The sequence below is a fragment of the Suricata suricatta genome, chromosome 15 (assembly GCF_006229205.1).
Source record: "Suricata suricatta isolate VVHF042 chromosome 15, meerkat_22Aug2017_6uvM2_HiC, whole genome shotgun sequence".
Classification (NCBI taxonomy): Eukaryota; Metazoa; Chordata; class Mammalia; order Carnivora; family Herpestidae; genus Suricata; species Suricata suricatta.
The window spans coordinates 16286138-16301770 of record NC_043714.1 but is presented as its reverse complement, the minus strand read 5'-3'; the positions used below and the strand labels follow the sequence as shown (position 1 = coordinate 16301770).

Here is a 15633-nt window from a genome sequence, read left to right as displayed (position 1 = left end):
GGGGCGGGCGCCCGGCGGCAGCGAACGCAGCGCGGGAGCGAAGCCGCGTGCAGACCCTGCGGCACGCCTTCCTGCAGCTGCAGCGCACGCTGCCGTCGGTGCCGCCGGACACCAAGCTGTCCAAGCTGGACGTGCTGCTGTTGGCCACTACCTACATTGCCCACCTCACCCGCAGCCTGCAGGACGACGCCGAGGCGCCGGCAGACCCCGGGCTGGGCGCCCTACGCGGCGACGGCTACCTACACCCCGTCAAGGTAGGCAGGCGGGGCGCCCTGCGGAGCCGGGCCGGGGAGCAGGTCGCCTCCGCCCGCAGTGTCGGCCACCGCCTCGGCCGATGCCGCCGAGCTGTCACTCCTCCCTTGCGGTGAGGCGGAGAACAGATTCGGAGACCGGTCTTGGGCCGCCAGCGCCGAGAGCGAGGTCCCCACTGCAAAGGCTACCCGGTAACTGCTGGCAGGTAGTGGACTTGACGCCGAGGTGGCTTTGGGAGGAGGGTCTCGCGCCTCCGCAGGGCCTCTCCTGCAAGGAACGTTTCTCCCGGGTGGAGGTGCCTGGCAGGAGTTCGGTGGCAAGAGTTATATTTATGAGCCTTTGAGAGTTAGTAAGTGTTTTAAATTTACATAATTACATTTCCATTGTAGTTTTTAGCAGATGTTTGAAAAGTTTAATTAATTAAAAAGAGGGTGATGGAATTATCGCCCTTTAAATAATACGGGAAATTAGGGTTTAAGTTTCTTCCTAAAACTGTTAAGAACAAAATGAGACCGTTCTGCCATCCTACAGAGTAAATTTTCAGTCCATTTTAATAAAGGTTAATTCTCATGGGTTAGGCAGTTACCTAGAATGTTAGAAAAACAATTTTTTATGTAATTTTCACAATAGATTGGCATATGTTAATCAAGTTGATTCAATACTATATTCAGATTCAGTATTGTGCAGAATGAGCCTATAGAATCCCTTTTGTATAATTTTTTACATTACATATAGATGGAATGGTCAAGGTTTTCATTTAATATAGTATATACGGTTATGATTTATTACCTTTATTGCAGTACTTAGACTTTGCATCATCCTTTTCGCCTAGATTTGATTGTTTTCTTTTATTAAATTTTTTTCTTTTTTTTTGAGAGACAGCGCGAGCAGAGGAGGGTCAGAGAGAGAGAGAGGGAGACACAAAATCCAAAGCAGACTTCAGGCTATGAACTAGCTGTCAGCACAGAGCCTGTCGCCGGGGCTCAAACCCAGGAACCATGAGATCATGACCTGAGCCGAAGCCAGACGCTTAACCGACTGAGCCACCCAGGCGCCCCTAGATTTGATTGTTTTGAAATCTAGCTTTCATCTGGCTTTGTTCAAAATACATCATCTTTCCTATTTTCTCTAAATCTAAATTTTTGAACTTTTGGTTCTACATTTTACCACACACACAAATACAAGCTCAGGACTTAAGACTTAAGCATATCAGTGTTCAATAAATTATTGAATAATCATCATTTTTATGTGATAAAGTACACTAATAATAACTCTACTTAAAATTCTGTGGTGAAGTTCAGGTTTACAAATACAATCAACATGATGTTAGGTTCAAATTATTTCAAATATAGAAATTTGGAATATCATTTATTTATGATTATGACAGACTTTATTATGTTCGTAATATATAATATAATCTCTGCTGAAAAGTGATCTGTTCATAATTAGAGGTTTTGCACTACAGTCTGCTTTGGATTGATCTTCAAATGTGTCATTAATATTATTAGATTTCTTTTGGCTTGACATTTTCCATATACTCTAAAAAAAAAAAAAGTTTAACATTAAATAGACTAGTACAGAAATGCCTCTGTGGGAGATACAATTCAGATAAGCAATCAAATGGTTTTCCCCTTCGTTTCTTGTAGTATCTTTTTGAATGAATACTATTAATAATTTTCATGTAACAATAAGCTTAACAAGAGTTTTTTTGTACTTGTTTTTTCAGGTACCAAATGTTTTTGTAGTCTTATAACTCTTTTTAAAAAATTAAATCTCATTTGTCCTTGAATCAATGATTTTGATTTTAAAAGACAATTCTATGGATAAATAAACAAGGCCAAGGATTACCTCCTTAAAATGAAATTGATGACAATTGAACAAGTGATTAGTCTGTTTTAAAATCATTTATTGAGTGTCTACTGCGTGCAAAACATTGTTAGGAAATAGAGTACAATTAAGAGTAAGACTCAGTCTCTACCCTAAATGAATATATAATAGAGACAAAGACAAAAATAAATCAACAGTCTGTAAGGGATAATGCTCTGTGTGCCATAAGAGAGCTCTAATCATGTGCTGTGGAGGTTTGGAGGAAAGAGATTTCATACACATAATTGAAACCACCTGTAACACATTATTTTATGGATACGCTTCAGTATTAAGTCTATCTTTGATTAATCTAATGCAAAAGGAATAAAAATATTCTGATTATTTGTACTTTTGGTTAACTAAGGGTATTTTAACCCTTAGTTAGAAAATGTTCCAAGATTCTGCCTTACACCATAGTATTACTATGTCTTTGATGATTAAAGATCTGTTAACAAGTATTTCCAGGCCATGATTCTGAGTCATCAGTCCTTATTATCAGTATTGGAGTCTAGGATTTGGGGAGATTTACCTGAAGATTATCTCAAATGAAACTGGAAAGTTTAAGTGAATGAGGTCCTGGGTCATAGCCTAAAAGAGCATTTTTCATCCCTTTGGGATGTTAGCAATTTAATCAGCACCAGAGTATCAAAATGCAGTGATCCTCCAAGGAACAGGGATATATTTGGATTCTGATACCAGGAGAAAAGCACAAATGACTTTATTAATTGCATTACCCCTGGTGAATCACTGTTGATAATATACCTATAAAATAATTTTTAAAAATACAAAGTTTTGTCATTTTGGGGTCATTTAACTCCAAAATTCAAGAATGCATTTTTAAGATTTTCAGGTTTAATTCAGTTAATTGTATGAGTTTACTTAGATTGTTCCAAGCCTCATGAAACTAATGGTTTCAAATAAACTTTATTAGGTAAAATTAGAGGTTAGAATTGTGTTAATCTACACAATGTTGAAACAGACCAGTGAAAAGTGAAATGTAAATCCATCACCTGGCTTTTTTGGCATGATGCTGACTTGCAGACTAACCGATATTTTATTCACATTTTACTTCTAACTCTTTAAACTATGTATGTACAGTAAATTCAGTTGAATAAAATCATTAGAAGCCTTTTTGAAAATCAAAGTTCTTAAATAGAAAGTTTTATTAAGTTCATGAAATATGAGGCAAAAATCCACATATGCCTTTTTTTAAAGTTTATTTATTTTTTAGTAATGTCTACACCCAACGTGGGGCTTGAACTCTTGACCCTGAGATTAAGAGTCACACAGTCCTGGAGCGCCTGGGTGGCTCAGTCGGTTAAATGTCTGACTCTTGATTTTAGCTCAGGTCATGATTTCACAGTTTGTGAGATCGGGCATGGTGCTGACAGCATGGAGCCTGCTTGGGATTCCCTCTGTCCCTCTGTCTCTGCGCCTTCCCCACTTGTGCACACACGCACGTGCTCTCTCAGGCTCTCTCAAAATAAATAAATATATATTTTTAAACCTGAAATGGAGTTGCAAAAATAAGTAGAACACTGTCAGCCTTATTAGTCTATCAAATGTAAAATATAAGGTTATTTATAGGAAGATTATATAGGAGTAGGCCATTTTAAATTCTAAATAACACAAATTTTATATTCTGTGTTCAAAGTATAGATTTCCAGCCAGAATAATCTGAACTTAGGACTCTAAAATGGACCTGAACTGCACGAGAGCAAATTCACTTATACCTGGAGGCATAAAAATAGGACTTTTGTTGGTTGCTAAGAACAGAAACTTCCTGAATAATACCACATGCCTACTTACTATCCCTTATAGCTACATTTTACATCTGGAATGCCAGGTTAGTAACTGGCATAGAAAGTAACAATACTCAGAAGTACCTTTTACTCAACTTCTGCAAAAAGAAGTCCATTCTGATTTAATTGGTCTGGTGTGTGACTCGGTCATCAGACTTTGTTAAAGCTCTCCAACGTGATTTTAATACGAAGCTTGGGCTGAGAATCTGAAGCTCTTGTGGTCTTTGCCATGTTATTAATTGTAGCTCTACTTGAACACCACAGATTATCTGTCAGGCATTTAAGAATATTTCAGGGGCACCTGGGTGGCTCAGTCAGTTAAGCGACCGACTTCGGCTCAGGTCAGTTCTCACAGTTTGTGAGTCTGAGCCCCACGTTGGGCTCTGTGCTGACAGCTCAAAGCCTGGATCCTGCTTCAGATTCGTGTTTCTCTCTCTCTCTCTCTCTCTCTCTCTCTCTCCCTCTCTCTCCCTCTCCCTCTCCCTCTCCCTCTCCCTCCCTCCCTCCCCCCTTTCCCTTCCTCCCCAACTCGTGCTTGCTCTTTCTCTCTCTCTCAGAAATAAATAAACATTAAAAAAAATTAAAAGTAGTATTTCTCTGATTAGCATTCCAAGGACCTATTACAAAACTATCAGACAACCCCCCAAATTCTGAAATACTGTTTATGTAAAATGTTTTTTCATCATCATGTCTATTTGGCAATGCTATATTATTTTTTTTTATGTTTACTTATTTATTTTTGAGAGAGAGAGAAAGAGTACAAGCTGGAGTGAGGCAGAGAGAGAGAGAGAGAGAGAGAGAGAGAGAGAGAGAGAGAGACACAGAATCTGAGGCAGGCTACGGGCTCTGAGTTGTCCACACAGAGCCTGACATGAGACTTGAACCCACAAACCATGAGATCATGACCTTGAGCTGAAGTCAGATGCTTAACCAACTGAGCCATCCAGGTACCCCAAGTTATATTATTTTTGACAAGCCCATTTTAAAAATAAATTTAGAAAAGCTGTAATCAGAATAAAAATGTGATAACTACTGAAAGATTAGTGCTTTATGATACTGCTACATCCAGACATTTATTTTGGATGTTTTATGTGTATAACACCAAACATTCTAACATTTACAACTTTGAGATACTGCTTTTAGCTAGATAAAATTTTTAGATAGTTGAATTAGTCACTTTTCATTTTGTTCTGTGACAAGTGAAAACATAATATTTACCATGTATTACTTTTTAAAATATCTTTAAAACCAGGAATCTTTTTCTGGGCTTAATTTTGGTTCAGGTTTAGGTTTTGGTTTTGGGGTTTTTTTTAATTTTTTAATGTGTGTGTTTTTTTGTTTTTTTTTTTTGAGAGAGAGACAAGAGTACAAGCAGGGGATGGGGCAGAGAGAGAGGGAAACACAGAATCTGAAGCAGGCTCCAGGCTCTGAGCTGTCAGCACAGACCCTGATGCAGGGCTCAAACTCCTGAACTGTGAGATCATGACCTGAGCCAAAGTCAGATGCTTAACTGACTGAGCCCCCCAGGCACCCCGTTTTTAATATTTTTAAGTTTATTTTGAGAGAGACAGTGTGAGTGGGGGAAGATACAATTATAATGAAAGTCTTGGTATATTTTTACTTTTTTAATGTTTATTTTTAATTTTTTTAAATATTTACTTATTTTGGGGCGCCTGGGTGGCTCAGTCGGTTGAGCGTCCGACTTTGGCTCGGGTCATGATTTCACGGTTTGTGGGTTTGAGCCCCGCGTCGGGCTCTGTGCTAACAGAAGCTCAGAGCGTGGAACCTGTCTTCAGATTCTGTATCTCTCTCTCTCTCTCTCTCTCTCTCTCTCCCTCTCTCTCTGACCCTCTCTCTCTGACCCTCCCCTGCCCGTGCTGTCTCTCTCTGTCTCTCAAAAATAAATTTAAAAAACATAAAAAAATGTTAAAAAAAAAAAAAAAAAAGAGGGGCGCCTGGGTGGCTCGGTCAGTTAAGCGTCCAGCTTCCAGCTTCGGCTCAGGTCATGGTCTCATGGTTTGTGGGTTCGAGCCCCGCGTGCTCTGTGCAGACAGCTAGCTCAGAGCCTGGAGCCTGCTTCGGATTCCGGGTCTCTCTCTCTGACCCTCCCCTGTTCGCGCTGTCTCTCTCTGTCCATCAAATAAATAAATAAATAAATAAATAAATAAAAATAAAAATATTTACTTATTTGTGAGAGAGTGCAAGTGGGGGAGGGGCAGAGAGAGAGGGAGACCCGGAATCTGAAGCAGGCTCCAGGCTCTGAGCTGTCAGCACAGGGCCTAACGGTGAGGTAGGGGAGCTGGAACTCACAAACTGTGAGATTATGACCAGAGCCAGCCAAAGTCGGGCCCACCTGAGCCACCCACGTGCCCCTAATGTTTATTTATTTATTTTTGAGAGAGTGTGAGCAGGGGAGAGGCAGAGAGAGAGAGGAAGAGAGAGAATCCCAAACAGGCTCCACACTGTGAGTACAGGGTTGAAATTCACAAACAGTGAGATCATGACCTGAGCCAAAGTCAGACACTTAACCGACTAAACCACCCAAGTATGCCTGTTTAGCATTAATAAACATTTTTTCATGTTGTTCCTTAGATTTCACAATTATAGTTGTTACAAACGTCATGATATTATCTTTGCCTTGAGGCATTTGGAATTTTTAGTATTACTATTACAGGCATATCTGTCATAGATACTAACTTTTGGATTCTTGTTTAAATATTCTTTTTCAGAAATGGCCCATGAGATCAAGATTATACATTGGTGCTACTGGTCAGTTTCTGAAGCATTCTGTGTCTGGAGAAAGAGCAAATCATGGTAGTACTACAACAGACTCACAGCCTTAGGCTTTCCTCTGATGGGTGCTGGTAGGGACTGGCATCATTTTTAAATAGTAGGAAATCATTCTATATTTATTACATCAAATATAACAAACATCATTCCTGAAGGTTTACATATGAATCCATGGTTGGGATTCAGATTTATCTGTCTAATCTAAATAAATGTGGATTTAAATAATTGGTCTTATATAAAACACCCAGCTTATCTATCCATTGTGAGAGATAGTCACTACTGTATACTATAAGAAAAACTACTGGAAAATAAAAACACCAAAATCAAAGAATTGTGTATGTATCCAAAGAATGCACACATTTTCTGTAGTATATCCAGTACACCCTGAAAAGCTGACTATTAATAGTCTTGATATTTAAAAAAGAATTATAAGACACCAGTATTCCATCTTTGTGAAAATCAGTTTGTGCTTAAAGTTGGTCTAAGAAGCCATTTCAGTTGGAAAGTGTGAGATCATTTATTCAGTTTTAGCTAAATACATGTGAAAATATTGTCGAGATAATATGAAGTTGCAGTAACTTCTATAACTAGTTCTTTTTCCCTCTTAGAAAACTTGGAGTATTAGAATAGTTTGCTCTATTGGACAGGGCTTGGCCACCTTCCTAGATGACTATTAAATATCTTATGTTTCCAAATTGTGGACAGCTTTGGGAATCCCTGCAGCCCAGTGTGAATTGCAGGGTTTGTCACCCTCCTCCCTGGTTACTCCCTCTCCATCCCACCCTCGTTCAGGTCCTGGACTAGATGAGCAGGTGCAGCTGCAGCCACCTTCCAGAGCCACGCCTGTCAGGGGCCTCAAGTGAGCACCCATGACCCTTGACAGTCACCACTTTGGCTAAGCTCCTTCTCCCCCTTGTCAGTTGCTGATCACAATCTACCTACTTGGCTATTATGAAATACGAAAAAATCGGGGTGCCTGAGTGGCTTAGTCAGTTAAGCATCTGACTTCTCAGGTCATGATCTCGCCGTTCATGGGTTCAAGCCCCACCAGTCTGATTTGGGAATTCTGGCACTGATCTGTACCTCGAGAGGGTCCGAGGACACAGAGTGATTACCCTGAGGTAAATCAGGCAGAGCAGACCCCACTGAATCTGTGCCAATTTAACCTACAACCAGGAAGGTCCCTGCTGTGGGCCTCTCCCACCACACTACATACCAAGTGCCCAGGGAGCTGCTGTTCTGCCGGATTGCGCCAGTTTCAGTTTTCACCAGGAGCCTGGGGGTCAGGGCCAGAAAGCAGGAATGTTTTTCAGGGAACACACTGAATCTCAAAATAGACTGTAATAGAGATTTAAAAAATCATCAGTCTCCTATCATGTCTTCACTCCCTTTCTTCTTTTTCTCCTCAGTCCTCACTGTTCCACTTACCAACTGTAGAGTTCATTTATTTCTAAATAACCCAGTGTTAAAGTAGATGAATTTGATCCAAGATTAACAAATAGAAAGGCATATTAATGGGTTTATGGACTTAGTTGGATTAGTACAGCTGTTGACCACCATTTTATTTTCTCCTCACCTCCGTTTTCTGCCAGCTTTCGACAGTGAAATGATGGAAAAGACCATTTGAAGGCAAAAACTGTCATTCAATTGATTCAGCTGAACATGACCATATTTTGGCTCATACCTGATAGTTTGTAATTTTCATTACTTTAATGTGAGTACTCCTTGTAATGTGACCAAAGCATGGCTTTAAAAGGAAAAGCATATAATAAAAACTTTCTATGTATAAATATGTAGTAAAAATGTTTACATACTTAAATATTTGTGAATATATTTACCCACTCATATGACATTGAAAGAAATAAAATGTAAAATGAGATGTGAATTCAGCCACTCACTATTCCAAGTTATTGCCATAAAAAGTGCTAAGAATAATCTTTTATCTTAAGGAATAAAATCAAACTTCTGAAACTGAACTCTGAATACTACATATGATAGCAAGAATTTCAGAAAAATGATTTCCTTCCTAATAATAATAACAATCTATTTGGCTACAGTTGTTAAAGAATTTAATTGGGGGAGAATAATGAATGACTTTTGTTGAATTCATCCTGTTAAATAGCTAGGCTTTGCCTTTACCATTATTACTTTTTATTTCTTCTTGTCCACTTACAAAAAAGAAATGTTTCAATGCCAAGGAAGTATATTTCTGTCATAGGTTCACATAACATTTCATTAAATTGCTAAATATGCTAACAGCTTTTGGTAGTCTGGAAAATCTCAAGGAAGAAATTGCATATTTTCACCCAAAGTTTCAAAGGAGCATGCTGTTTTACTTGTGCATGGTCGGGATAACGGCATTACTAAAATAAAGCATTAATTTGAAAATTAATTTAGTCTTAAATTTGCATCTGTCTCCTTGGATATTTAACAAATATTTAAGGTACTTAAGGTACATTTAAAATTTTTCTAGTAGTTAACTATTCGGCATCAGAATCTTCACCATGCTTTCCTTAATACAGTATATATGAGGACTGGGGACAGGGTGTATTTGGATCACAGTATTATCCCGCAGTCTGCAAGGAAAATCCTTTTTTTTTTTTTTTTTTGAGACCGAGACAGTGTGAGCAGGGAAGTGTCAGAGAGACAGGGAGACACAGAATCTGAAGCAGGCTCCAGGCTCTGAGCTGTCAGCACAGAGCCGGTGGGGCTCAAACCCATGAACCGTGGGATCATGACCTGAGCCGAAGCCGGATGCTCAACCGACTGAGCCACCCAGGCACCCCTGCAAGGAAAATCCTTGAATTTCTGTCATTTCACTGTGCTCTCGGTGATATAACATACCTTTAAATTCCTCTGTAATGAAAATTTTAGAGGATAAAGAAATGTCTTTTTAGAAGTATAACCAGTTCCAACAGACTTTAAAAATATTTTTCTGATTATAAAAATACAGTGCGGTTTACTGTATGTCAATTTAGCATCAGTAGTTGTATTAAAAGTATATACATAACTCATTTTAAAAATCAAAACTTAAAAGGGATAATGTGGGAAGTAAAAGTCCTACAGTGGAAGAGGGTATTCGGGATATAGAATAAGGGTGAGGAAATCTGTTACGTGGTAGAAAAGAGAGGCTTTGCGTAGTTACGAGGTTTACTTGGCCCAGCTACTTCAAGCAGCAGTTATAGATATCCTGAGCAGTGCTTCTCTGATCTGTTCATGGAGACTTTATTTAAACATAGAGGCTGTGCAAAAGGAAAATAAATGCCGATTGACCTTCCTGAAATTATGTCATTATTTTAGTTGAAATTGCTTTTTAAGGTTAAATTATTCAATAATTTTTCTTTCTCTCACAGGTCCTCATTTTATATTCATAAAAGCAACTAACCAGTTATTGTCAAGAAAAGAAAAAGTATTCAGGCTCTAGTAAAATCTCTCTCTCTCTGTCTTTTTCTCTTCTTTTTAGGGGACAGAGGTAATTATATATTTTCCAGCACATCATTTAATCTTTCTCTTTAATCTTTGTATATTATAGTACCATCCTGAGGAAATAAGCCAATATAGAAAAAAACACTTCTGCAGTGGCCTACATTATTCCCTTAAAAATCAACACATAAATTGTATTTGCTTATTGGCTCCACATAAATTGTATTCTTAGCTGGAGGGGAAAATAAATTATAAATCAAACAGATTGTTTATGATCCAAATTAATATATTAGATATCTTACTTTGAGAGGATGGCTTAATCCAAATACTCTTTCCTAACCCTGTATAGGTTATTGCAGATTATATCAATCATATTTTATTTGAAAAGATATAAACTTGAACTCTTCAAGCATTGGCAGATTGTTTTAATCTCATGACAGACTTTTTTTTTAAATCATTGTTGGAGGATGTGATATCTACAGTTTCCCAAATGACTTAAAATAAGTAGTGTACTATTGCTACATTTTCCATGGTACACACTTTTAATTTTTTAGTTTTGTTTTTATTCTTATTGTGACTTTAAAAATATCCAAGGGTGCCTGGGTGGCTCAGTGGGTTGAATATCCAACTTTTGGTTTCTGCTCAGGTCATGATCATTTGTGAGTTCGAGCCCTCCATCGGGCTCTATGCTGATGGTGCAGAGCCTGCTTGGAATTCTTTCTCTCCCCATCTCTCTGCCTCTCTCTCTCTCTCTGGGTCTTTCTCAAAAATAAATAAACTTTAATAAAAATATCCCAGAGCTAAGACTTCCAATTTTTAAAAGAAATACTAGAGAAATATAAAATTATAGATCTCAAAGAAATTAATATGTATTTCTGTTACATACTGGTAGCAGTATGAAACTTTTAACTGGAAAAAAAAATGCCCCTTAAATCCTATAGATTTACTTCCTACAGACCTTGAGGACAGCACAGGTGGTACCACAGCAGAGTGGGGAACCTGGGACATTAAGTATTCTTGCCTAACTACATAAACCGGGGAAGGGCTTCCCTTCCTATGTTTATACAAGTCTTAATTTCAACTCATAAGAGAAACCAGCTCAGTGAAATATACCTCAGTCACTCAAACTCTTTCATTATAAATTGTACCATAGCATTCAGCTGTCAGAAGCTTTTAAATTATAAGCTGAAGAATAAGCTTAACTATTAGGCGTAAAGATTATGTCAGTAGTCATTTCCTGTGCATATGATGTTACTGAAGAAACTCATGCATTCCTGCCTTCTCAGGACCAAGAAGAATGTCCATGGGGAATTCTGGGGATGGACTTAAATCACTTGTCTCCATTTTTATGGTCAGTGTGAAGTCTAAATAAGAATTGATTTCAAACATTCTTATTTTCCAGTAAGTTCTGAAACCACTCAATTTAAAATTTTTAAAGAGGTCCTATTATAAAGCATCTTAATGCTTTACATAGATGGGTATATCATACAGATCAATATATTTTTTTTAGTTAAGTTGTATTTTTAAAAAATGTCCTGCACCAGATTGTTTCTTCTTTGTGTCCAGCATATCTGTGCCTCTTGCTGATTATATGTTCCTGTACTGGAGTCATCTTGAAATGTAGGCTACAACCAAGTGGGAAAAGTGATGTGCTATGGCAGAAACGGGAGAATAAAGAGAAGGAAGAATGGTGGGAAATGGGAAGCTATTCCCAGATCCTCCTTTCAGAAGGAGGCGGCCAGTCCCACCAGGGAGCCAGTCAGCCTGGAAGAGTTGTCCTGGGACCCACAGGAGGACCAGCTTCACACGGAGACCTGCCGCGCCTGGGAGGCCCGAGAGCCGCCACAGGGGCCTCAGGAAGGACAAAGCCGTGGGAGTTCTTCTTTCCTCTCTGGCCAGACAGCCAATGCCAGAGGCTGGACAATGTCTGGAGTGATGGCAGTGGTGGGAATGGCTTGACTCAAGACAGAAACTTCTTGTCACTCAAACAGTAAATGCAGTCCCCCAAACCCCTCAACCCATGCAAGCCCCACCCAGACTTCCAGCCACTGTGGAGATACACACTCATTACATCGGTGCCCTCCCTTCCCTTGTTCAAAGGAAGCAGAGCTTCCTGCAAAAATGGTGAGAGGTGAGAGCATGTTACTCAAGATCCAGCTCTAGTCAAACTTAAGGAAACGAGGAGTGGGGGGGCCAGAAGAGATGGAAAAAGAAATAGATTCTAGATAAAAATGTTAATTCTACTTTCTTAATAAAAGGTGAGTTGGGGGAATGTGAGTACATCCCTTGGGGCATGAAGTAGTTCGCTAACTAGAGGGGATCATGTATTTTTAAAAAATTTTTAACATTAATTTTTGAGAGAGGCACACACACTGTGAGCAGGGGAGGGTCAGAGAGAGAGACAGACACACACACACAATCAGAAACAGGCTCCAGGCTCTGAGCTGTCAGCACAGAGCCTGACGCGGGGCTTGAACCCACGAACTGTGAGATCATGACCTGAGCTGAAGTCAGCAGCCGACTGAGTCACCCAACTGCCCCTGGGGATCATGTATTTTTAAATATTAAACTGATTCAGCAGTCTGTAGGCTCCCCTACTCACTGAATTAAGGACCTCTGGTTAAGGGGACACTCCCTAGAATGAAATCATTATAGACCTTTGAAGTCACAAAACTGACTCAACATTGCTAGCAAGATAATGGACCTAAAATTCAAACTTTAGTAAGAGAGAAAATTAAATTCAAAATTCCAAAAGTTTCCCTCTATGTATTAAGAGTAAAGATTGGAGGCTTATAAACAGTTTCACTCTGAGTGATAACAGAGGGGACAGTCAGGCCAAGGGACAGATGTCATCCCCCATGTCATCCGCTGTGAGTAGAGTGAGCAAATGTGGGGCAGCAAGGAGATGGGGAGAAGGGCTGGCTGGACTCACGCCTCTAGGCAAAGCCTGGGAGGCTGCAGATCCCTGGAAGAGCCCTCCCCGTCCCGCCCCCACACACAGAAGGTGAGCAGCAATGGCCAAGTGAGGGCCCTGAGGGCAGCCAGTTGCAGAAGCCAGAATGCCAGGAAATCAGGGAGGCCCCCCCTAAGAACAGAAGGTTGTTAAGCAGGACTCAGGGTTCCAGCAGTGACACCAGCATGATACCAAGGTAAAAGTCACACTATATCAATCAGGTTTAGACCCAGAGGACAGAAAGGCATGGGGGCTACAGTCTCGCCCTCCACCTCCTTTCCTTACATAACTTCTTCCTGAGGCTTGGGGGATTGAAGGGGAGGGCAGGGAAGAAGCCCACTGAGAGGAGAAAACAGCCCTGGTAGAGTCTCAACTTTTACGTGACTGCATTTTTAACTGCCTGTTGGGCAGAGGTTTTTCTTCAAGGGTGGGGATTCCAAAATAAGATGAAGTTGGATACAGGAAATAAAGCTACATTATTTTCTTCACATTCAAGTCATGACATTTTAATCTGCTTATACCATTGAGATTGACAATTTACAACATAATTGTTCAGTTGTGTGTGGTTTCGACCTTCCAGTTTAGAACACACCTCAATGAGTGACTGTGATGACACTGAGGACATTCATGGACCTTTGTAAATGGATTGGAAAAATTCAGAAAGGGACACCTGGGGGGCTCAGTCGGTTGAATGTCTGGCCTCAGCCCAGGTCATGACCTCACAGTTCGTGGGTTCGAGCTCCGCATCAAGCTCTGTGCTAACAGCTCAGAGCCTGGAGCCTGCTTCGGATTCTGTATCTCCCTCTCTCTCTCTGACCCTCCCCTGCTCATACTCTCTCACTCTCTCAAAAATAAATAAACATTAGAAAAAAAGTTTTTTTTTAATTCAGAGTATGAGAACCTGGCCAGGAATGCCCCGCTAGTCAGTGGCAGAGCCAGAATTCAGATTCAACTCTGAGAGTCTGGTTCTTACCTGCTCTAGGCTTCCTGCCCTGTCATCTACTTGGGTGCTTCAGGCATTCCAGTCTCCAACCTCCAGTCCTGTTGGAAAACATCCTTCTTTGCTTCTGGTCTTTCACTGTGATAAGCATTTGGCTTAGTGTTTGCCCTCAATAAATTTCCCTTGCCTTTTCCTCCTGTTCCCCTCGGCTCACAAAGTTGATGTGAAATAGCAGCTGAGAAAGTGCATGTAGACACCAGAGGAGTTAGGAGTGTCTTCTCTGGCTGGTCGGCTCAGTCACATGGAGGGTAAAGATGTAATATACAGCATGATGACTATAGTTAACAAGTGTATTATATATCTGAAAGTTGTTAAGAAATATCTTAAAAATTCTCATCACAAGAAAAAAAATTGTTATGGTGATGAATGTTAACTTGTGTAATATTCCACAACACATACATATATCAAACTATTATGTTGTACACCTTAAGCAACGTTGTATGTCAATTACACATCAGTAAAACTGGGGGAAAGTTGTTAACTGGACTCAGAAGTTAAATGATGATTAATTTTTCTGGCATGCTGGAATTAACTTGTTTTAACCAGGCCCTATTGCTTGGGAATGTGTGTTTTTGATGAAAATAAATCTCTAGATTTATCCTTGTGCCTTTAGGCACAAATCTGCCTCTCCAAGATAATATTAAATGGAGTAATGTGAGGGAGAAAAGAATGCTACAAATTTAAAATACCCATTATTGGCGAGGATAAGGAAAGGAGCACGCTATTGGAGCGTGAGCTCTTTTAAAATTTGACAGTCTCTCTCAATATTTTAAGTGTATACACTCCAACTTAGTAATTCTACATTAAAGAATTTCCCTGAAGATACACTTACATTCACAAATGTACGAATAATTATTGCAGGGCACATAGCTGGATCAGTCAGTAGAGCATGTGACTCTTGACCTTGGGGTTGTGAGTTCAAGCTCCACACTGAGTGTGGCCTATTTTAAAAAATAAATAAAATACTGGTAAAAAAAATTATTGCAAGCATTCATCATTTTTTACCTTGCAATTTGTAGATTTAACAATGCAGCAATGCCTGCAGTACTGGCCATACCCAACTAACCTATCAAAAATGCAAACTTGAGGATGTAACACACCTGCTCAAATCCCTCTAATGAATCCTTATTATCTAACGGTGATGTCTAACCCTTTAACTTGGTCTATAAAACTCCTACGTATACCATTGCCCTTACTCTACCACTTCCTATTACACTTTACATTGTCGTGCGCGTACACACACACACACACACACAATTCCATGCTTCAGTGCTTTTACTCATAAATCATCAGTTGGCCCACAAGTATTTCTTTCATTATTTTTTATTGAGGTATAATTTACAGTGTTATATTAGTTTCAGGTGTACAATATAATGATCCAACAAATCTATACATTTCTCAGTGCTCCTCATAACTGTACTCTTAATCCACCTTATCTCACCCACCCCCCAGCCACCTCCCCTCTGGCAACCACCAGTTTGCTCTCTGTGTTTAAGTCTGTTTTGTTTTGGTTTTTGGTCTCTTTTTTATTTGTTTTCTTAAATATC

General features: G+C 39.7%; 1 protein-coding gene across 1 annotated transcript in view; it reads left to right on the top strand.

Annotated features, from left to right (window-relative positions):
- Positions 1–7020, top strand: part of TCF24 (transcription factor 24) — a 7225-nt gene extending 205 nt beyond the window's left edge. Inside the window, exons 1-2 of the mRNA XM_029924026.1 lie at positions 1–254; positions 6650–7020. The exon at positions 1–254 is cut by the window's left edge and continues 205 nt beyond it. Of these exons, the coding sequence (XP_029779886.1) occupies positions 1–254; positions 6650–6763 (368 nt within the window). The 3' untranslated portion in view covers positions 6764–7020. The remainder of the gene's footprint in view (positions 255–6649) is intronic.
- The last annotated feature ends 8613 nt before the right edge of the window (positions 7021–15633 follow it).